The sequence below is a fragment of the Balaenoptera musculus genome, chromosome 15, assembly GCF_009873245.2.
Source record: "Balaenoptera musculus isolate JJ_BM4_2016_0621 chromosome 15, mBalMus1.pri.v3, whole genome shotgun sequence".
NCBI lineage: Eukaryota > Metazoa > Chordata > Mammalia > Artiodactyla > Balaenopteridae > Balaenoptera > Balaenoptera musculus.
In genome coordinates this window covers 52616793-52641207 of record NC_045799.1, presented here as the reverse complement: position 1 = coordinate 52641207, position 24415 = coordinate 52616793, and the positions used below count along the sequence as shown (strand labels likewise).

The 24415-nt window shown below is 44.8% G+C and overlaps 1 protein-coding gene across 1 annotated transcript in view; it reads left to right on the top strand.

The window, feature by feature from the left end:
• The window catches only part of ADCY9 (adenylate cyclase 9), a 120396-nt gene extending 96392 nt beyond the window's left edge, over positions 1 to 24004 (top strand). Inside the window, exons 7-11 of the mRNA XM_036825406.1 lie at positions 619 to 827; positions 4014 to 4173; positions 10945 to 11093; positions 13746 to 13787; positions 19750 to 24004. Coding sequence (XP_036681301.1) covers positions 619 to 827; positions 4014 to 4173; positions 10945 to 11093; positions 13746 to 13787; positions 19750 to 20941 — 1752 coding nt within the window. The 3' untranslated portion in view covers positions 20942 to 24004. The remainder of the gene's footprint in view (positions 1 to 618; positions 828 to 4013; positions 4174 to 10944; positions 11094 to 13745; positions 13788 to 19749) is intronic.
• The last annotated feature ends 411 nt before the right edge of the window (positions 24005 to 24415 follow it).

Here is a 24415-nt window from a genome sequence, read left to right as displayed (position 1 = left end):
AGACTCTGGTGTTGTCGTCATTTTCTCCCTCCTTCCCGTGATTTCCTGACATGATGTGCATGTCGCTTTGTTACACTGATGACACCACCCATCTCAGACTCCTGTCTGTCCCACCATTAGGCCATGAGCCCCCAAGCGGGTTGTTTCATGCCTGCCCTCGAGCCCTGCACAGCGTCCAGGCCCAGAGAAGGCTCTTGCTGTCACTGTTGCTATTGACCTCCTACTTCTGTATGAAGCCAGCTTTCACATACCCTGAGCCTGGGACCCAGCGTTCAGTGGAAGCTTCTAGCATGTGGCTTTCCTGCTACTGTCTCTACAGATGCAGAGTCACTGACTTTGCCTGTGGATAGCTCGCCTTTCAGGCTCAGGGCGTCACATGCCTGTGAGAACTTAATTGGTTTGTAATCAGTTGCTGTGTGCCCTTGGACAAGTTTCTTCACTTCTCTGTGCCTCAGTTTCTTCACTGTTAGGTGGGGTAGGAGACGGCCTGCCTGAAGCACTACTTACCCCGTACCTGGTCCGCAGGAGGCAAGTGCTCAGCAAGCAAGTTTTTTCCGCCTGGGTTATACTTCTCCAGGAGGATACATCAGCAGCATCTGTTCACACTCCTCCCAACAGGTTATAAAGAATTCTCCCGTGAAGACTTTTGCCAGTGCCACCTTCAGCTCCCTCCTGGATGTGTTTCTGTCGACAACAGTGTTTCTGATTCTCTCCATCACCTGCTTCCTGAAGTATGGGGCCGCCTCCACGCCACCCCCGCCGGCTGCCCTGGTGGTCTTCGGAGCAGCCCTGCTTCTGGAGGTCCTGTCCCTCGTGGTCTCCGTCAGGTAAAGGCCCACCTGCAGGGCTGCCCAGCTGTTAGCCTTTAGCTCCCTCTGCTGGTGGAACAGCTGTCTCCATAACCCATTTCGGGGACGGTCCTCTTTTCTTCCCTCCCCCAGCCTGCTTCACTGGCTCCTCCCTCACCAACCCGGGCCCTCAGCACAGGTGGGCACTCACCTTACCAGTGGGTCATTGTCCTCTGCAGCCCTAATGCCACCAGCTAGTCTGCTGATTTCCCAAATCAGATACTTAAAGAGAGAAAGTGGGAAGATAGGGAATAAGAAAGCAGGGCAGAGAAAGAAAAGAGGTAGGTGTACAGGGTACAGCTGGTAGGGGGCTGCCAGCACATCAGCAGGTGCCTCTCTTGAATGTAAGGGTGAAACCATAAACCCCTAGAGGAAAGCACAGGCCCAGGTCTTCATGAGCTCGGATCAGGCAACGCTTTCTTAGATACGACATGAAAAGCACAAGCAACCAAAGAAAAAATAGTTAAGATGGACTTCATCAAAATTTAAAACTTTCATGTTTCAAAGAACACCATCATCACTTTTCACCCCAAAGAGAAAGAGAACCTACAGGATGGAAGAGCGTATTTGCAAATCATATCCGTGACAAGGGTCTAATATCTAGAATGTTAGCTCAATAATAAAAGGACAGTCATCCCATTTAAAAACGGACAGAGTGTCCGAAGAGACAGCAGAGTCCCTCTGGGAGGCTGGGCCCTCCGCACCAGCCCAGCCTGCCTTCAGTTTCAGGCTCCACCCCACTCAGGAAGCTCACAATGTTTCTCCTGATACAAACAGGGCCTCCACTCATGCTGGGTCCTTGCACCAGGCCCACCGCCTTCCTCCAGCCCTGTCCTCTCAGCAGGACAGCCCCACACTGGGGATCGGAGAGAAATGGGGTAAAGGGCCCTGACCTTGAGTTTCTACTCCTCCCCAACATCCCAGGACAGGAAACCACAGCTTCAGGTCTGGCCCTGATACTCCCAAACGCAAGATCCCTCCCTTTGAAATGGATGAGCTGGACACCTGCCCCCTCCCTTCCACGCTCACCCCCTCCCCCCCAACTCCTCACTGAGGCCCGTTCAGCCCTTTGCCAAGGGCTTTCTCTGGCTGCCAGGGGCTCTTCCCTTCCCTCCTCCTCCTCCCAGTGGAGAGAACTCTAAGGCGCATCCTCGCCATCTCCCCAGATTCGCCACCAGCGTGGAGCTGCATTGCCCGCAGCAGGTGACTCCTCCCCAGCACAGCCCTCCCCTGGGCCTGCCTCCATCCATGTCTCCACAAGCTGCCTGGGACCCACTTCCAAACGAACTGCGCCCTCTGTGGGCCTGCCCTGGGCCTGCCCTGGGCCTGGGAACACCCTAAGGGACCAAAACAAGGCATCCTCTGGCCCCTAGTCTTTTTTTCTTCTTAAAACAAGCTTTATTGTGATATAACTCACAAATAATAAGTTCACTCATAAGTGTACAATTCACAGATTTTTAATAAACTTACAGACTTGTGCAAACGTCACCACCATATGATTTTAGAACATTTCTGTCACCCCAAAGAAAAGCCAGTACCCACTTCCAATCACTCCCCTCCCTGCCCTGAGTTTCTGTCCGATGCGGGGCCCACAACTGGTTAAGGCTCTTAGTCCCTCTGAGGCAAGCGTTTTCTCCATATCTTTTCTAAAGAACCCTTTACATGATTGTTCCCTGTTCTTCGGACCCAATTTGAAAAACTCTGGGCTAAGCCATGTTAAGGACTGCAGAGGACTGCAGGCCATGAGGACGCCAGGCCTGGCTGTGCCCGGAGCACCCACGTCTCTGCAGGGCCACTTTGCTCCTGCCCGAGCCTCTGGTGTGATGTCCTTGCCCAGGAGAGGGCGGGGCCTAGGGGATTTCCTCTGGCCCTGCTGAGGGTGGATATGGGACCTTACGTCGATAAGGACCTACACTGGTAACTGAAGGTGTGGACGCCTGGGTGGATGCGAGAGGCCCTTGACAGGCTTTGTGCCTTTGAAGGCAAGGGAAGTGGGCCTGCCCCGCCTGCACCCTCACCGAGGTGTCTTTAGAGGGGGCTGTGTGCATGGGTCTCCCTCCGGAGGCAGACCCCCAGTGCCCTCTCCTCCACCTCCCGCTGCTGGTGACCCAGGGCTTCTTCCTGCAGAGCAGCAGTTCTCGGCCCCACGCACTCAGCTCCCCATTCTCCATGAAAAACGTTTTATGATGCCACATCCCTACCCTGAAGTATAGCCCACCTATACACACAATTTCAGAAGCAATCAATGAAATGCCATCACTCCAATGTGAAGGAGAAATGGCAAGAAAGCCATTTAAAATAATATACGTGTAGCGCTTCACCTCGAATATGCCAGGGCGTCGCCACCTGGGCAGCCACGCCAAAGTCGTCAGCTGTTTGCCCTTGTGCACTGATAATATGACAGCTCCCAATGTGGACTGTTATGGGTGTGCAGGTTTGGTGGTATGAGCCCCAGGAGCCTGTGATGTGGTTTCTGAGACGCTGACGACTCTTGGTGGTGTCCCAAATAAAACTACGGGTAATCTTGTTTGGTTTACCCAGTGGCTGCACTCCTGGAAAATTCGGTGTATGTTACTGCCACACAGAAACCACTTTATGTTTGTAAACGAAACGCAATTAGGCTCTAGGCTGAAGTCATCGTCAGCAGGTTTTCTCTGTCCAGGGGGTGTGTAGCAGTCATGTGGGGCTCAGGGCAGAGCCTCGCTCTACATCACGGGACATCACCCATCCCCAGCTCCTGCCCGTTGGTGCCAGTAGCACCTGCAACCATTGAGGCACCAAAAAAGCCCCACAAAATTCCGAACACCTCCTGAACCACCCACTTGAGACCTCCCTAGAAGCAGGCAGTAACAGGTGACGGGTGACCTTTTTCGGGACCTGTTAGTATTTGCCTGCCTGGTTCTTACATGCTCCATTTAGACTCACAGAGGCCTATGCTTGTCTTTTACAAGCACATCTTATCCGAATGCAGCAAGTAACCTTAAAATATGGTATGGTGAGCTGAGTGAGTCCAGTTTACTTGCCATTGATCAAAAATAAGGGAGGCGGGGGTTCTGCCCACTGCCCACACCAGAGGCCACAGCATAGGCCAGGGTTGGGAGTGGCCCTGGCTGTGGGTCCCCCACCCACAGATACCCCATTTCTCCTTTCTCCCCCCGCTCCCAGGATGGTGTTCTTCCTGGAGGATGTGATGGCTTGTACCAAGCGCCTGCTGGAGTGGATAGCCGGCTGGCTCCCGCGCCATTTCATCGGGGCCATCCTGGTGTCCCTCCCCGCCCTTGCGGTCTATTCACATGTCACCTCCGAATTTGAGACAAACATACACGTAAGTAAAATCTTGGTGATTTTGTGTTGGTGCTCTTCTGGACTCCCTGATCACTTTTTTTAAATATAAGCCTGATGGCTTGGGACAGCAATTTAAATATAGGCCCTTAAAGAGGCGCAAACTCTTTGTCAGTCCTTTGAACTTGTCTTTTTAAAAGACTTGCCTCGGACAGAGGAGCGGGCAGGGAGGTCAGCCCGGGGGCTGCCCTGGGGAGATTCCCTGGTGGACCTGTGTCCTCTCCAACCCCTCTTGGTGTCCCAAATCAGGTTTTTAAAAAATTTATTTTATTTATTTATTTTTGGCTGTGTTGGTTCTTTGTTGCTGCACGTGGGCTTTCTCTAGTTGTGGAGAGCGGGGGCTACTCTTCGTTGCAGTGCGCGGGCTTCTCAATGTGGTGGCTTCTCTTTTTTTTTTTTTCGAATTTTATTTTTTTATATAGCAGGTTCTTATTAGTTATCTATTTTATACATATTAGTGTATACATGTCAATCCCAATCTCCCAATTCATTCCACCACCACCCCCACCACTGCTTTCCCCCCTTGGTGTCCATATATTTGTTCTCTACATCTCTGTCTCTATTTATGCCGTGCAAACTGGTTCATCTGTACCATTTTTCTAGATTCCACATATATGCGTTGATATATGATATTTGTTTTTCTCTTTCTGACTTACTTCACTCTGTATGACAGTCTCTAGATCCATCCACTTCTCAACAAATGACCCAATTTCGTTCCGTTTTATGGCTGAGTAATATTCCATTGTATATATGTACCACATCTTCTTTATCCATTCGTCTGTCAGTGGGCATTTAGGTTGCTTCCATGACCTGGCTATTGTAAATAGTGCTGCAATGAATATTGGGGTGCATGTGTCTTTTTGAATTATGGTTTTCTCTGGGTGTATGCCCAGTAGTGGGATTGCTGGGTCATATGGTAATTCTATTTTTAGTTTTTTAAGGAACCTCCTTACTGTTCTCCATAGTAGCTGTATCAGTTTACATTCCCACCAACAGTGCAAGAGAGTTCCCTTTACTCCACACCCTTTCCAACATTTGTTATTTGTAGATTTTCTGATGATGCCCATTCTAACTGGTGTGAGGTGATACCTCATTGTAGTTTTGATTTGCATTTCTCTAATAATTAGTGATGTTGAGCAGCTTTTCATGTGCCTCTTGGCCATCTGTATGTCTCCTTTGGAGAAATCTCTATTTAGGTCTTCTATTAGGTCTTCATTTTTTGATTGGGTTGTTTGTTTTTTTAATATTGAGCTGCATGAGCTGTTTATATATTTTGGAGATTAATCCTTTGTCCGTTTATTGTTTGCAAATATTTTCTCCCATTCTGAGGGTTGTCTTTTCGTCTTGTTTATAGTTTCCTTTGCTGGGCAAAAGCTTTTAAGTTTCATTGGGTCCCATTTGTTTATTTTTATTTCCATTATTCTAGGAGGTGGGTCAGAAAAGATCTTGCTGTGATTTATGTCAGAGAGTGTTCTTCCTATGTTTTCCTCTAAGAGTTTTATAGTGTCCAGTCTTACATTTAGGTCTTTAATCCATTTTGAGTTTATTTTTGTTTATGGTGTTAGGGAGTGTTCTGATTTCATTATTTTACAAGTAGCTGTCCAGTTTTCCCAGCACCAATTATTGAAGAGACTGTGTTTTCTCTATTATATATCCTTGCCTCCTTTGTCATGGATTAGTTGACCATAGGTGTGTGGGTTTATCTCTGGGCTCTCTATCCTGTTCCATTGATCTATATTTCTGTTTTTGTGCTAGTACCATATTGTCTTGATTACCATAGCTTTGTAGTATAGTCTGAAGTCAGGGAGCCTGATTCCTCCAGCTCCGTTTTTTTCCCTCAAGATTGTTTTGGCTATTTGGGGTCTTTTGTGTCTCCATACAAACTTTAAGATTTTTTTGGTTCTAGTTCTGTAAAAAATGCCATTGGTAATTTGATAGGGATTGCACTGAATCTGTAGATTGCCTTGGGTAGTATAGTCATTTTCACAATATTGATTCTTCCAATCCAAGAACGTAGTATATCTCTCCATCTGTTTGTGTCATCTTTGATTTCTTTCATCAGTGTCTTATAGTTTTCTGACTACAGGTCTTTTACCTCCTTAGGTAGGTTTATTCCTAGGTATTTTATTCTTTTTGTTGCAATGGTGAATGGCATTGTTTCCTTAATTTCTCTTTCTGATCTTTTGTTGTTAATGTATAGGAATGCAAGAGATTTCTGTGCATTAATATTGTATCCTGCAACTTTACTAAATTCATTGATTAGCTCTAGTTGTTTTCTGGTGGCATCTTTAGGATTCACTATGTATAGTATCATGTCATCTGCAAACAGTGACAGTTTTACTTCTTCTTTTCTGATTTGTATTCCTTTTATTTCTTCTTCTTCTCTGATTGCCAAGGCTAGGATTTCCAAAACTGTGTTGAATAATAGTGGCGAGAGTGGACACCCTTGTCTTGTTCCTGATCTTAGAGGAAATGCTTTCAGTTTTTCACCATTGAGAATGATGTTTGCTGTGGGTTTGTCGTATATGGCCTTTATTATGTTGAGGTAGGTTCCCTCTATGCCCACTTTATGGAGAGTTTTTATCATGAATCGGTGTTGAATTTTGTCAAAAGCTTTTTCTGCATCTGTTGAGGTGACCACATGGTCTTTATTCTTCAGTTTGTTAATATGGTGTATCCCATGGATTGATTTGCGTATATTCAAGAATCCTTGCATCCCTGGAATAAATCCCACTTGACCATGGTGTATGATCCTTTTAATGTATTGTTGGATTCTGTTTGCTAGTATTTTGTTGAGGATTTTTGCATCTATATCCATCAGTGATAATGGTCTATGATTTTCTTTTATTGTAGTATCTTTGTCTGGTTTTGGTATCAGGGTGATGGTGGCCTCATAGAATGAGTTTGGGAGTGTTCCTTCCTCTGCAATTTTTTGGAAGAGTCTGAGAAGGATGGGTGTTAGCTCTTCTCTAAATGTTTGATAGAATTCACCTCTGAAGGCATCTGGTCCTGGACTTTTGTTTGTTGGAAGATTTTTAATCGCAGTTTCAATTTCATTACTTGTGATTGGTCTGTTCATATTTTCTGTTTCTTCCTGGTTCAGTCTTGGAAGGTTATACCTTTCTAAGAATTTGTCCATTTCTTCCAGGTTGTTCATTTTATTGGCGTAGAGTTACTTGTAGTGGTCTCTTATGATGCTTTGTATTTCTGCAGTGTCTGTTGTAATTTCTTCTTCATTTCTAATTTTATTGATTTGAGTCCTCTCCCTCTTTTTCCTGATGAGTCTGGCTAAAGGTTTATCAATTTTATTTATCTTCTCAAAGAACCAGCTTTTAGTTTTATTGATCTTTGCTGTTGTTTTCTTTGTTTCTGTTTCATTTATTTTGGCCTTGATCTTTATGATTTCTTTCCTTCTACTAACTTTGGGTTTTGTTTGTTCTTCTTTCTCTAGTTCCTTTAGGTGTAAGGTTAGATTGTTTATTTGAGATTTTTCTTCTTTCTTGAGGTAGGACTGTATTGCTATAAACTTCCCTCTTAGAACTGCTTTTGCTGCATTCCGTAGGTTTTGAATCATCGTGTTTTCGTTATTTGTCTCTAGGTTGTTTTTTTTTTTTTCTCCTTTTTCATTTCTGATTTTATTGATTTGAGTCCTCTCCCTCTTTTTCTTGATGAGTCTGGCTAATGGCTTATCAATTTTGTTTATCTTCTCAAAGAACCAACTTTTAGTTTTATTGATCTTTGCTATTGTTTTCTTTGTTTCTATTTCATTTATTTCTGCTCTGATCTTTATTTCTTTCCTTCTGCTAACTTTGGGTTTTGTTTGTTCTTCTTTCTCTAGTTTCTTTAGGTGTAAGGTTAGATTGTTTACTTGAGATTTTTCTTGTTTCTTTAGGTAGGCTTGTATAGCTATAAACTTCCCTCTTAGAACCGCTTTTGCTGCATCCCATAGGTTTTGGGTCGTCGTGTTTTCATTGTCTTTGTCTCTAGGTATTTTTTTATTTCCTCTTTGATTTCTTCAGTGATCTCTTGGTTATTTAGTAACGTATTGTTTAGCCTCCATGTATTTGTCCTTTTTACATTTTTTTCCCTGTAATTCATTTCTAATCTCATAGCGTTGTGGTCAGAAAAGATGCTTGATATGATTTCAGTTTTCTTAAATTTACTGAGGCTTGATTTGTGACCCAAGATGTGATCTATCCTGGAGAATGTTCCGTGTGCACTTGAGAAGAAAGTGTAATCTGCTGTGTTTGGATGGAATGTCCTATAAATATCAATTAAATCTATCTGGTCTATTGTGTCATGTAAAGCTTGTGTTTCTTTATTAATTTTCTGTCTGGATGATCTGTCCATTGGTGTAAGTGAGGTGTTAAAGCACCCCACTATTATTGTGTTACTGTCTATTTCCTCTTTCATAGCTGTTAGCATTTGCCTTATGTATTGAGGTGCTCCTATGTTGGGTGCATAAATATTTACAATTGTTATATCTTCTTCTTGGATTGATCCCTTGATCATTATGTAGTGTCCTTCCTTGTCTCTTATAACATTCTTTATTTTAAAGTCTATTTTATCTGATATGAGTATTGCTACTCCAGCTTTCTTTTGATTTCCATTTGCATGGAATATCTTTTTCCATCCCCTCACTTTCAGTCTGTATGTGTCCCTAGGTCTGAAGTGGGTCTCTTGTAGACAGCATATATACACATCTTGTTTTTGTATCCATTCAACGAGCCTGTGTCTTTTGGTTGGAACATTTAATCCATTCACATTTAAGGTAAGTATCGATGTGTATGTTCCTATTACCATTTTCTTAATTGTTTTGGGTTTGTTTTTGTAGGTCCTTTTCTTCTCTTGTGTTTCCCCTTTAGAGAAGTTCCTTTAGCATTTGTTGTAGAGCTGGTTTGGTGGTGCTGAATTCTCTTAGCTTTTGCTTGTCTGTAAAGGTTTTAATCTCTCCATTGAATCTGAATGAGATCCTTGTTGGGTAGAGTAATCTTGGTTGTAGGTTCTTCCCTTTCATCACTTTAAGTATATCATGCCACTCCCTTCTGGCTTGTAGAGTTCCTGCTGAGAAATCAGCTGTTAACCTAATGGAGTTCCCTTGTATGTTATTTGTCGTTTTTCCCTTGTTGCTTTTAATAATTTTTCTTTGTCTTTAATTTTTGTCAATTTGCTTACTATGTGTCTTGGCATATTTCTCCTTGAGTTTTTCCTGCCTGGGACTCTGCGCTTCCTGGACTTGGTTGGCTCTTTCCTTTCCCATGGTAGGGAAGTTTTTGACTATAATCTCTTCAAATATTTTCTCAGGTCCTTTCTCTCTCTCTTCTCCTTCTGGGACCCCTATAATGCGAGTGTTGGTGTGTTTAATATTGTCCCAGAGATCTCTTAGGCTGTCTTCATTTCTTTTCATTCTTTTTTCTTTATTCTGTTCCGCAACAGTGAATCCCGCCATTCTGTCTTCCAGGTCACTTATCCGTTCTTCTGCCTCAGTTATTCTGCTATTGATTCCTTCTAGTGTGTTTTTTCATTTCAGTTATTGTATTGTTCATCTGTTTGTTTGTTCTTTAATTCTTCTAGGTCTTTGTTAAACATTTCTTGCATCTTCTCGATCTTTGCCTCCATTCTTTTTCCAAGGTCCTGGATCATCCTCACTGTCATTATTCTGAATTCTTTTTCTGGAAGGTTGCCTATCTCCACTTCATTTAATTGTTTTTCTGAGGTTTTATCTTGTTCCTTCATCTGGTACATAGTCCTCTGCCTTTTCATTTTGTCTGTCTTTCTGTGAATGTGGTTTTCATTCCACAGGCTGCAGGATTGTAGTTCTTCTTGTTTCTGCTCAGTGGCTTCTCTTGTTCTCTTGTTGAGCATGGGCTCTAGGCACTCAGGCTTCAGTAGTTGTGGCACACGTGCTCTGTATTGTGGCTTGCGGGCTATAGAGCGCAGGCTCAGAAGTTGTGGCACATGGGCTTTGTTGCTCTGTGGCATGTGGGATCTTCCTGGACCAGGGCTCGAACCCATGTCCCCTGCATTGGCAGGCGGATTCTTAACCACTGCGCCACCAGGGAAGTCCCCCAAATCAGTTATTTTCTTACACGTTTTACAAAGAAGCATCTGACCCATGTTTCCAGATGATACAAGGTAATGTGCTATTGTACATCAACTATACTTTATATTTTTTTTAAAAAGTTAAAAAAAAAAAAAGATGACGTTAGTCTGCAGAACTGGCACAAACAATTGACTGGCACCTGGATCAGCTGCTGTTGATCAGGGAAGGAGCATTCAAGTTAAATCCCATAAAGAGTGAATTCATCCTGCTGTGGAAGATTATATTTTTGGTGCCAGCGAGTATAGCATGAAGTACTGGGTGGGCTGGCTGCATTTGATACTTAAAACCAAATCACATTTCTGCTGACACACAGCAGGGTGCCTGGAGGACAGGCTTTCGGAGGTAACTGGTTACACGGTGGAAGTTCTCAACCAGGGCAGTCTACCTTTCCTCTCCTCCAACGTGACGTGTGCAATTTGCACACGTCAGGAGAGGAATTTTAGTGCCAGTGAGACTTGTAACCGAAAGCTCTGGTAATTAATCTAATGATTTATGATCTGTCCCTGAAACCACCAGATATTTTGTTAAACAGAAGGACAGGTAAGTGAGCGTGTCGTTTGCTCTCGGGGTGCCCAGGTGGAGGGACGGCAGGTGAGCCCATGTGGCAAGGAGGGAGGCTGGGGTCCTCACCGAGCCTGCCCCTCATTGCAGTCCACCGTGTTCACGGGCTCGGCTGTCCTGATCACCGTGGTGCACTACTGTAACTTCTGCCAGCTCAGCTCCTGGATGAGGTCCTCCTTGGCCACAGTCGTCGGGGCCGGGCCCCTGCTGCTGCTCTACGTCTCCCTCTGCCCCGACAGGTACGTGCACAATGCCCTCCACAGCAGGACCACCTTTCTTCTTCTCCTTCTCACTTTTTCTTTTTGTTTTAATTGAAATATAATTGACACAGAACGTATTAGTTTCAGGTGCAGTATGTAATGATTTAATATTTGTGTATATTGTGAAATGATCACCACAGTAAGTCTAGTTAACATCTATCACCACACAAATTTTTTTTTCTCGTGATGAGAACTTTTAAGAGTTACTCTTGGGGGAATTCCCTGCCGGTCCAGTGGTTAGGACTCTGAGCTTTCACTGCTGAGGGTGCGGGTTCGATCCCTGGTCGGGGAGCTAAGATCCCACATGCCTCGCGGCCAAAAAAACCAACATAAAACAGAAGCAATATTGTAACAAATTCAATAAAGACTTTAAAAATGGTCCACAACAACAACAACAACAAAATCTTTAAAAAAAAAAAAAAAAAGCCCTCTCACAGATGGTGTGAGGAAAAGAAACAGGAGCTTTGTGAAGACCCCTGGGGACAGGATGTGTTCTTACTGCTGTGCTACAAAGAATTTAAAATTTAAAATATAGAGGATGGCAATGATAGGTGCTGTATTTAAAACATCCTTTGTTAATGAAATCCAGTAAGACCCCTACCTTTCATGTGTTCTACGAATTAAATCATGTTTGGTTCTTAGCTGTTAAAATGAGTCTGAAATTACCTGTTGCACATTTGCAACTGGTTTTGTGGCTTTTAACCTTTTCAACTAAATATGTAGTTGGAAATACGATGATACCTTGGATAACAGAGTGCACACGGTGAGTAATTTATTCAGAAATTTCAGGGGAATGTCTCAAAGCCATTAAGCTTCTGTTTCTATAACAGACTTCTCCTAAATGTTGGACTTTTTGTGTAACTGCTTATGTTTTATGTTAGCACATATTAAAGAATCATTTATTTAAAATTACAGTGGGTTTAGGTTAGCAGGATATTTCAGAGTTACATGGGACATTTCTCTATTGTGCTTTGCAGGGCATCTAACATTCCTGGCTCCCCAAACAACCAGAGGGACCCCCAGTGTTTCCAAAATGCCCCCTAGGAATGGTATTACTGTTGCCGAGAACCATTGCTTTAGTAAACTCAAAAGTAGAAAGTGGTCCAATTTGTCTCAATATCAGATGAAACCGCCATAGTGCATTTTGCGTATTACCAAAGCAGTGGTCAGTAATGGACAGGGTGAGTATCATTCCTCAGTTTACTTAATAAAATAATAACCACATGAAAGATATTCAAGTTCTCTGCAAATTAAGATCAAAAAGGAAATAGAAATGTCATTCAGCATTTGAAAGGAAACTTTAATGAATAGTTAAATCACTTGAAGCAAAACAAAGTGTCATTTTTCCTTTCTGAAGGTGCGGCCTTCTGGAATTATGGTCATTATAAAGCTCTTTCCCAAGAGCATGAAATTCAACAGTCTGACTTTTAACCTTTTAGATCCAACACAAATACCCCATCAGCCATTCACAGTGTCATTTAGTCACTGGTGCAGGCCTTTTCCACTTGGATCTAGAGAGCCGTAGCGATGGGGAACCCATCCATCGCCTTTTCACCTAGAAATCAAATAGCAGGTCTTGAGGTAGGGCTGGTGGTTGAATCTCTGCTGGACCCAGTACACCCGCATTCACGCAGAATCTTTTCAGCCCGTCCACCCTGTCACTGCTGAGCCGAACCCAGGGTAGGGAACATGTGGGGAGGACAAAACATAAACTCAACTCCTGTGAAGCTGGGGTTGGGGGACTCTTCCAGCTTTGAGGGGACACAGACACGTGGGTTACAGCAGTGTCACAGTCACGTCTGGACAGGGTGAGAAGAGGACAGTTTGTGTGTAGCTCTTGCTTTTCTTTCCTTTTCTGTGAAGTCACTTAATACCTCCTGTAATCAAAAAAGCCGCTCTGAGCCCTCACTGGCCTTTGTTGCCCAGGAGAGCTGCTCTGCAACGTCCCCTTTGCAGGGAGCAAGGCTGGGGGACCTGAAGGACAAAGCATCAGGGCACTTGCCCCGGGTGGAGAGGTTTGGGTGATTTGTGGGCCTGAGTGGACGCTGGGTAACATGACCCCAGAGGAAGCTGTGCAGCATGTGGAGAGAATGGGGCTGGGTGTCTTGGGTACCTTCCCCAGCACCAAGAGAGAGGTCTTTAGTTAGGTGTGTTTTCAATGTCTTAAAATTGGGGTTTGATTGCTTTGGGCATCACCAATAGCAAAGTCCGGCTTCTCCAGTAAGTAATCTGCCAACACCTCCAGCGGGGCCTTTTGAAATTGATCCTTTGTCAGTAGACTTCGCTGTTTGAACATGACTGAAGTTTCTAGCCTGTAGGACACGACACCATAGATAAGTCCTTAACAGCAAAATGAAGGCCTTAGAGACTCTTCCTTGATTTCGCTTTTGAGTGGTTGTGCCTACTTTCCACAGCTGATATAAAGGCTTTTACATCGTTGTCTTTACCATTTTGTTATTCTTCATTAACACACAGCATCAAATTATAATTGAAATTTACTATCCTTAACTTTCTACCTTGATCTCCACCTTAAAAATAGGAAAGTTGTTTTTATTTAAACTCTTCTCGGATTGCTTTGTATAATGCCCTCTTTGCTTTTTATAATAATAGTTTTCTGCATTTTAATTTCAGTTCCATAGTAATTTCACACCTGGATTCAGTACAGAATTTCAGGTAAGCTTTTAACATTGTGCCTATATCTGAATAAATGAGTGTAACTCTATTACTGCTGGTTATTTCTAAGTTTCCTGAAAAACAGTTGTATCTTGAATTAAAAAGAACAACATATGCATTCTTAAAAGAGTAAGTGGAAGATATCTATTTGTTAAAATATCAGTTCATACTTACAATATCTTTGGGAAAATGAATAATTGTTAAGACATAGACAGGGGACTTCCCTGGTGGTCCAGCGGTTAAGACTCCATGCTTCCAATGCAGGGGGCCCAGGTTCAATCCCTGGTCAGATCCCGCAACTGAAGATCCTGTACGTGGCAACGAAGATCCCGAGTACTGTAATTAAGACCCGGCGCAGCCTAATTAACTAATTAATTAAAAAAAAAAAAGACGTAGGCAGGTTTCTTCCGCTCTCTGAAGGTAGCGCATTCCTGTGAAAACTTCCGTAAGCCAAAAAGCGAAGAAGCAGTTCTGTTAGGACACAGCTCACTAACGGAGGCACAGAGTAAGTTGAGGTAAAGCACAGATGCTCACAGACACAGTTCAGAGCTGTGGCGGCTGATGCTGCGATGCACAGTGTGGTTCCTGGGAAGGAGCTTGGCGGGGCCGCTCCTGCCGCTCAGGATGGCGCTGCCTCTGTAACACTCGCTGCAAAACAAATGCTGAACATTAGTTTTGCTTTTTGCCTTTTTTTCTTTCTTTTTTTTTTAAAGTTTTTAAAATTTATTATTTATTTATAAATTTATTTTATTTATTTATTTTTGGCTGTGTTGGGTCTTCGTTGCTGCGCGCGGGCTTTCTCTAGTTGCGGCGAGCAGGGGCTACTCTTTGTTGCGGTGCGTGGGCTTCTCATTGCGGTGGCTTCTCTTGTTGCGGAGCACGGGCTCTAGGCACGTGGGCTTCAGTAGTTGTGGCGCATGGGCTCAGTAGTTGTGGCTCATGGGCTCTAGAGCGCAGGCTCAGTAGTTGTGGCGCACGGGCTTAGTTGCTCCGCGGCATGTGGGATCTTCCCGACCCAGGGCTCCAACCCGTGTCCCCTGCATTGGCAGGTGGATTCTTAACCACTGCGCCGCCAGGGAAGCCCTTTGCCTTTTTTTCTAAAGGCAAAAATCCCCTTCAGATTTCTTTCATTAGCAAAAACAGGTACTAATGTAGGTCTTTCATCAAAGCAAAGTGGTCAAAGCGAACTTTCAAAAAGCGAGGGTTTCCTGTGTTAGATTTGGTTTAATTTTATATAAGACATTAGAATGTTACAAAGGAGATCTCACAAATCAAAGAAAATTTATTCCCTAAAATATTTTGAAATAACCGACTAGAAATTTGAAACAAATAAATGTTGGACCCTTGCTTTACTATAAACATCAAAATTAGTTCTAAATAAATTGAAGTCAAAAAATTTTAAATTATATAAAACTATATAAACATCTAGAAAAAATAAAATTAAGCAGTTCTCAAGCCTCTAAGACAGAGATAACTTTCCAATCTTACAAATAATAAATAGAACCACACGCACAAAAAAATAAGACTGACTGAGGGGATGATAAAAGCAGACTGAGAAAAATATTTGTGAGACTGTTATGTAAAGAGCTAATTAAGACCTGTTTAGATAAAAGACAAAAAAAATCACAAAAGAGGAAATGTAGTAGAAAATAAATAGGCTACTACCCAAGTCATTGCACTATTAAATAACTACAGAATTCCCTCTGATCTTCAAATCGTACCTTCAAAACGTTACCATGTGAATACCCAGTGTAGGCCAGGGTGTGGCACATATATGAATTGATGGTGTTTAATATAGGTTTGTTTAATCTACACAATAACCTGATATATTAGGTAACTTTGTCCCCATTTTCCAGATAAGAAAGCTGAAGCTCAGCGAAGGAACCTGCCTATGGATACTGGCAGTGTTCAAACCCTGGCCTCCCTCACTACCAGGCCATGCTTTTTCTGCCATGCCTCATTACTTTTCAGAATGGTACAATAGTTTTGGAAAGTAACTTGGCAATCTATAAAAAATAGTCATAAAAATGTCCATCACCTTTAAACTAATAATTCTGTTTTTGCTTATCTGCTGAGGAAATAATTCAGCATTTGGTAAAGGCTGCATGCCCCAAAATATTGATCATTGTGATTGATAATATTGAAAGTTCATCAGCAACTTCAGTTGTCAGTAAAAAAGAAATTAATTAAATTATGATACATATACCCAAATATTACAACTGTTAAAATGCAGCAATGTGGAAAGAAAGCATTTATGGTTTTCATTTTTCATTTATTATGTGAAATTACCTAGGTCTTATAGCTACAGCTAGTTATTTCATCGTATATGAAAAAAGTAAGACATGTAATACTTACGATCTAATGATGAGTGATGATTTTTTTCTCTGTTTCTACAATTAAAACATTAAATATCTGTGGACATTTAGATGTTGGGAAGGAGAATTAAAGTGACAGTGAAACGAAAACAGAATACAGATGTTTCTGTGTATGATTGACAATTATAAGATTTAGTAGCAAAGCACCTAACATCTTTTTTTAAGTTAACTTTCTATTGACGTATAACACATACACAGAAAAGCCTCCAGATCATAAGGACAGCTCAGTGAATTTTCACAAGTGAACACACCCATTTAACTGTCACCCAGATCAAGAAATAGAACACTACCCAGAAGCCCCCCTTATGCCTTCTCCTGGTGCATCCCGCCCCCATCCTAGGCATAGATTTTAAATGGCATGGAAATATACCAGAATTTTAATGCATCCCATGTTGAGCTGGCTAGGACAACGAGTGGTCTTTGTTTTCCATTTTTCTCTATTTTGTAATCCCTCTTTTCCGTGATAATGAACTGTACTGTATTTTACTCTGACTTCCATTTGTCCATCTATTAAGTTATCTCTTGCATTTAGTCACAAAATTCCTCCTTTTGGGACTGACCTTTACTATTTGAATTTAGGAGTAGAACCATCGCCTTCCTTGTCCCTTCTGCAGTAGAATAAGAAGTACAGGTTGTAGAGTGGAAATAATTCTCTCATCCGCTGGTTACAGATCTTCTGTTGCAAGGCAGCCCCTTGGGCACAACATGTCAGCCTGTGCATTAGGACCCTTCCTTTTAAGCAAAGGTAAAAGCAAGCAGTGCAGTTGTTTCCCTTTCCCTGTCACACCCGCCCACGTTTCGTATTCCCCTGCTCCATCCAGAGGGCACTGGCCTGTGCCCATCCCAGACTGAGGCCACGCTGCCAGCTTTAGCTACAGCACAATTGAGGAAACTGAGACATGCCACCCAGTTCTACCACCGGGTTCTACAATGCCTGGTTCTAGGATGACCTTAAGCCTTGGTGACGTCTCCTAATAAAGAGGCTGTTCCTCAGTGTTACCACTTTGGAGAAACTGGAGGAAAGGTCAACTCCTAAGCCAAGGAGATGGGCTCATGTAGAGAAGACTCACTCCCTCCAGATTCTCTCCCTACTCTGAGCCAACCAGAGGACTTGAGGGGCTGGACATAGATCTGTTTTAGTATCTAAAATAGTTATTTTGTTTAGTACTTTAGATTCATAGTAAGTACTGCCATTTGTTTAAATGACAGTTGGCAAAATAAATGAGTGAAGTGTGGTGCATCTTGCCATAGAGGCCATTTTTGGTTCCTGGTTCTTAGGCATTAAGCCATAGAACCTCTGTCAGGGTCCCCAAGACCACCCTCAGGTTTGATCATTCACTTGGAGGACGCAGGACTCAGCACATGTTTGTACCCGTGGCTGTAGTTTATTACAGCAAAAGGACACAGAGCAAAATCAGCAGAGAACAAAAGTGCATGAGACGGAGTCCAGAGGAAACCAGGCGCCAGCGTTCAAGAGTCCTCTCCCAGTGGAGTCGTATGAGATGCACTTAATTCTTCCAGCAATGAGCTGTGACAGCGCGTGTGAAACACCCTCCCAGGAAGCACATCAGAGACTCCAGGGTTTTTCTTGGTGGCTGGTCACATAGGCACCCTCTGCCTGGCATGTACCAAAATTTCAGATTTTCGGAAGGAGGGCAGGTGCATAAACCGCGTTGTTTGTACAAACAGTCCAGGCACAGTGAGCCCCTCTCATCAAGGACTGGTGGGAACCCTCCCCAAATCCAAGCTCCCCGATGCCAGCCTAGGGCACCCTGCTGGTTCTACAGACATAGCCTCAGGCCCTTTCTGCACAGACCCTTAGGCTGGTAGAGACTTAGCGATACTCCAGCCCATCTTCAATTTACTCGTGAGGAGACTGAGACCTGAAAGATGGTGTGACCTGCCCAAGGGTCTCAGAGCTCTGTGGGGGGCCAGCCCGGCGTCGTTACTCCAAAGCCAGGCTTTTGTGACTGTGTTTCATGGAAGGCGTTATGACCAGATTGGTCAGTTTCATTATTTTTAATATGCCTAAGTACAGGTAACAGTAAAATTCATTAAAAAACACTCTGATGGTAGAATTGAGCTTTCTATGCCATGGTACTCTCTAAACTCAGGGTCCATCTGTTCCATATATAATTATATTCATATAAGTGACCCAGACCATTGTTATGTAAAATCTAGCGGCCTGCTCTGTGCATTTTAGCGTACATCAGGGTACAGTTTACATAAGCAGAGCAATCACAGCATTGTAAACAGATAAAAGAGAGACGAGAAGGAAATTCAGCAAACATTAACAGTGATCGCCTCTGGATGGTGTGATGATGGGTGAATCTTTTTTTCTTTCTACTTTCACCCTAAATTTTATATGATGAGTATGTAGTATTTTTTTTTGTAGTATTTTTAAGTGGAAAAAATTATATTTAAAGAATAAACTTTAGAAGAGACTGCTACCCACGCTAATCTTCAGTCCTGGGGTCCCAGCTGTGCCCCTTCGGTGCCGTGGAACTGCAGAACAGACCAAGCAGACTTGGTCATCAGAGGGAATAGAAATGGGCTCAGCCCTTAGAAGGGCAGTTTGGAAATTTGTAATGGAATTCTAAGTGTATTTTAAATGACTCAGCAGTTCCACTTCCAGGAGTTTATCCCACAGGCTCATTCATATGCACAAAGACACTCGGGAATATCCACTGTAACCTCGTTCCTAGTAGTCAAAGATGGACACAGCCGATCGCCCTCTGCAGGGGACTGGTTGTTACAGCACAGCCGTGTGTTAGAATAGTGCGCAACAGAAAGGTTACCTCACAGGAAAGACAGTTATTTTCCATTGTTTATACTGTTTGAGTTTCTTACAGTGTGTTACTCTTAAAAGTATACATTTTATATTATTTTTAAAAATGTTAAAGTTATCTTAAATGACTTTGGCAAAACAGAACTAACCCTAGGGCGGGTGGGAGGGAGGGGGCAGGGGAATTATATCAGAGTGTATCAGAGGACGTGAAATTTCTTGGGTGTGACAGTGGTGGTGTGATTCCATGGGGAGACGTCCTTTTTCTTAGGAGATTCGTACTGAACTCTTCAGAATTGAAGTGGCCTGATGTCTGCAGCTTGCTTTCAGACTGTTCAGCAAAGTATGCCTGTGTGAGTGTGTGTGCATGTGTGCAGTTTGTGTTGACAGAGGGAAACAGCAGAGTAGCACAATGTTGGCAATTGTTGCATCCAGGAGAAGGGTATACAAATGTTTGTTTTGCTAGTCTCTTATCCTTTTTGTAAGGTTGAGATTTTTCAAAATAAAAAGTTGGGAAAAAATATTTTAAAAATCAAGGAGCTAAAGACTTCTGAAAAACAAAGCAAGTACAAAGCACTCATTACAGGAATCTTACAAGAGTGACTCTTTATCTCGCCACATCTTTCTAAACAGAAACGGGTCACTCTGCAGCTGCAGGTGGTTGAAGGTTTGAGCTACACAAAACTCTGTGCAGGATGCTGGTTAGCTGGGCTGGTTCAGAACCTGGAAGCACTGGGCAGTAACCTTTCCCTTAAAGATGCATTTCAGAAGGCACGTCCTTTGTCCTCTCTTTCCTCTCCAGCTCCGAGAGGAATCCATGCAATGCCTCGCTGCCGCACGACAGCAGGAGCCCAGCCAGCCTGATCGGCCAGGAGGTGATTCTTGTCTTCTTCCTCCTGCTCTTGTTGGTCTGGTTCCTGAATCGAGAATTCGAAGTCAGCTACCGCCTACACTACCACGGGGACGTGGAGGCGGACCTGCACCGCACTAAGATCCAGAGCATGAGGGACCAGGCCGACTGGCTGCTGAGAAACATCATCCCCTACCACGTGGCCGAGCAGCTGAAGGTCTCCCAGACCTACTCCAAGAACCACGACAACGGAGGAGTCATCTTCGCCAGCATCGTCAACTTCAGCGAGTTCTACGAGGAGAACTACGAGGGCGGCAAGGAGTGCTACCGGGTCCTCAACGAGCTGATCGGGGACTTCGACGAGCTCCTGAGCAAGCCGGACTACAGCAGCATTGAGAAGATCAAGACCATCGGGGCCACATACATGGCCGCGTCGGGGCTGAACGCCACGCAGTGCCGTGACGGCAGCCACCCGCAGGAGCACCTGCAGATCCTGTTCGAGTTCGCCAAGGAGATGATGCGCGTGGTGGACGACTTCAACAATAACATGCTCTGGTTCAACTTCAAGCTCAGGGTGGGCTTCAACCATGGGCCCCTGACGGCGGGCGTCATTGGCACCACCAAGCTGCTGTACGACATCTGGGGAGACACGGTCAACATCGCCAGCAGGATGGACACCACGGGGGTGGAGTGCCGCATCCAGGTCAGCGAGGAAAGCTACCGCGTCCTGAGCAAGATGGGCTACGACTTCGACTACAGAGGGACGGTGAACGTCAAGGGCAAAGGCCAGATGAAGACCTACCTGTACCCCAAGTGCACGGACAATGGGATGGTGCCGCAGCACCAGCTCTCCATCTCCCCCGACATCCGAGTCCAGGTGGACGGCAGCATCGGACGCTCCCCCACGGACGAGATCACCAATCTGGTGCCTTCCGTACAGAACCCGGACCAGGTGTCCCTGGGCTCCGAGAACAACACACAGGCCAGGGACACTCACCCGTCTTCTAAGAGGCCCTGGAAGGAGCCCATCAAAGCCGAAGAAAGGTGTAGGTTCAGCAAAGCCATAGAGAAAAGCGACTGTGAAGAAGCGGGGGTGGAGGAAGCCAATGAACTCACCAAGCTCAACGTCTCAAAGAGGGCGTGATGCGGCCCAGCGCCGCCCGCGGTGCTCTGTCCGTCCAGGTTCCACAGTTCCCGTCCCCAGACATGGTGTCCTGTGGTCATTGCAGCCCTAACTTCTGTGTGGATCACAGTTATTCAGGGTTCATTTTCATCCATTTTTTTCCTCTTCCCCCTTGGTGTGACCGTTCAGCAGTGTGGAGAACAAGTGCCTTCAGGGGCTGGCGCGGCCTGGAGTCCAGAGAAGGTGCGGCCAGGGTGTGGCGCTGGGTGGTGGTGGACGTTAAAACAGAAGCTGTGGTTAAAATATTATTTTTATTGCTTTTTCTCACAAGACACTTTTTTTTTTTTTTTTTTTGCTAATACAATGTTTTTGAGGTTTTTTTCTGTATACGTACTAGTGTTTTTCCAGTGACCTGACCTTTCTATGTAAACACATAGACGCACACACACTTGCATTCATGACTCTGAGATCAAGTGCCAGTAACTCACTGGGCGGGGATGCTGGGGGGGCGCAGGCTGAGGACCGCAGCGGGCCATCAGCCAGGACACCGGTGTCCCCTGACCTGTGCCTTCCAGGCCCTCAGGGGCTGTGGCTGCACCCACCGCCCCCCACACCCAGCAGCTTTAGGGCTTCCTCCTCGTGCAGGCCGAGATTCCAAATGCTTACCGGCCTCACAGCTCATGAACCCAGGCCTCAGGTATCTAAAAGCCCTTTTTCATTCTGCCCCCGCCCCAAGGGGTCTTCCAGCTGGAGCGGAGGGGCTTGTCTTGGAAGCTGACTCAACTGAGAGGAAACGCAAAATAAACATCCAAGGGTTGCATTTATTTATTTATTTATTTATCAGGAAACGTGTGTGTCTTGGGGAGGGTTGCCAGGTCATTCTGTCTGGGGAAGGGAGCTAGGCTGGGGGGGTGGAGTGTGGTCACAGAGGGCACAGCAGAAGGATGAGAAGGTGGTCGTTAGTGCTTCAGCTACTCTGGGCCGCCTCCCCTGCCAGGGGCTGAGCAGGACCCCGGTGGGCACGGCCTGCACACTCTGGGTCGGGGAAGCCCTCGGCCACCACTTTTAAAGCAAAAGCCCTGCTTCTGCCCCCCACCCAGGGGGTCTGCTCACGGCAGGGGTGGGATCAGAACCGGCTCGCTGTGAAGCAGGTCTGGGCAGAGCACCAGGGCCGCGGGCAGCGCTTGGCTTCCACATTCAGGAAGCTTCTCCATCCTTTCCTCTTCTTAGCCTGTGCAGGGCCCATTTGTGGTGGGGTTGAGCCTGGTGAGTGGATCCCAGCCCTCTTTAGATGGAGCTCTTACCCTGTAAGTAGGGACAGAATCATCTGGATGCAAATGAGGTGTGGAACCGGGGAAGTACAGAAAACCCAAGGAAATTGCTTCTGTGCCCTTTGTTGCTAATCCTGCTTGTAATTACGTTTTGCCACGTTGAGTCTGAAGTTTATGTAGAATTGAACTCAGGCCAGAGTTGCCCTGTCATAGTCACATGACACCTCATTCTTCAGGTGGCTGCAGCTCATGGGATATTTGAGGACTGGCTCCTTCTCTGTGTAAGGTCTTCACCGATGTGCCCTGTGTATTTTCTTTTCACTGGTAAATCTCTGTGTAGCTTTCACATCTGCATTAAGTCCTGTTATCACTCCTCGCCGAATACGTACAGAATCTGCCCTTTCCGGCGTCATGAAGTATTGATTCTGATCAGCCAGCTCCCCAGGGACATGCATGGCACGGACCACGGCAGTGCAGTTGTAGCCAGGATCTCCACGTCCAGGGAGATTTGCCTTCAGGTTTTACTGTCAGATTGTTGGTCTTCCAATGCTAGAGAAATAGAGAAAGGATGACTGTGACATTACCTCTTCTAAAGAATGTATTCTTATAAAATCCTGCAGAGATTTTATTTTTATTTTTTCTGAAAAACACTACCTGGTGCTCTGCTTGTCTGTCAGGCTTGTGGGCACGTCAGGGGTTCCTTCCATCAGTATTAAGACGTTGGGCCTCGCCCTCCGCCATATGGCTCCAGGCTCTGCAGCTTTGGCGGCGGCTAGGGGCCTGGGCGCTTCCTGCTGTTCCCCGTGTCTCTGCTGTTCACTCACAACGTGCTCCATAGAGTTCATCTCTGCACACGCTTCCTCCCTATCAAACTCGTTTTTTCTTCCCCTTCCCCTCCTGCGATTCCTGGGAAGCCAAGAGGCTGCGGACGCAGGGAGAGAGTGGTGACGTCCACCTGTCCAGTTCAGCATTGTGCAAATGGGAGCCTTTGTGGACGGTTTAAATTGTCTTTAAAAAAACACCCCGAGCGAGCCTTCCTAAGCAACCAGTACAGATGTTCTCTTTGGGCCACCAGTGACCCGGGTCCTTCCCAGCCCCTGCTTGGAAGCATACCTCAGCACAGAACCACGGAGTGCCTGCAGCCGCAGCGCCAGGCCTCTGTCTCCGTGGGCATTGAGCAGACGGTGGCTGAAGACAGACGGGCTTCTGAGCAGCGGGTTCAGGCGCTTCCAATTAGGTGGAGACGTTCTTCAGAGCGGCAATACCTCCTGTGAACTTAGGGCAGGAAGCAATACTTCAGAATTGAATGTGTGTAAATAGTTGCTTTGAGTTGCAATTGCTAGTTTCTTCTTGGCCTCAGGTCAGATCAAATTATATATGTATAAATACATATAAACAAGCACACATAATTGCATTCAATGCAAACAAATGCAGAGCATCAGTTATGAAACCCTCACGGAGCTTGGAGGCTGCTCACGGCTCCGTTACCCTGACTGCGCTGTGGAGACACCTGCACATTTGCACTTGACATTGAGAGCCAAAGGGCCGCGTGCTTCCCCATTATGTGGGCTGTAGTGATTTGTAGTTTCCAAAGATCTGTCCGCGTTTGCACTTCTAGACTTTCGAAGTAAGCGCTTTTTGGTGGTGGTTTCGAAAAATCATGTCATGCCTAGAATCTGAAATTAAATCCACGAGAACCAATTGTTTGCGTTCTCCATCTTTCCTTTGCTCTACCCTTTTTAAGTTGTTAATCCTAATAATTTCATAATGCACCCACTGAAGAAATGGACATTAAAATACTCTAAAATCTCAATATTTGATGTCTGGTATTTCCTCAACGACAAGATCGTTACCACTTCCGAGACTAGGACGCTCCTTGTTCCCTGCCATTTGTGGCTGAAATAGGAAGCTTTGCAGGTCTTTTACATTGTGACTTTGAAAACAAGGCAACTAAAAACTCTTATTGTGTGTGTATGTGTGTGTGTGTGTGTGTGTGTGTGTGTTTTAAATGGACATATCTGCTACGGTGAACTTTGGCTGAGAATTATTTATTTTTACATGGAACAGAAGCAGGTTGCAGGACAAATTTTGCTTGCGACCACATCCTGATTTTTTTAGACCTTCTAAATAGTTTTTCCCGCAATATCTTCAGCAACTGACTGAGAAAATGAAGTAAGTTTTCTGAAAAGATGTGCCTGCATAGCCTCTCCCTTACAGAGTCCTG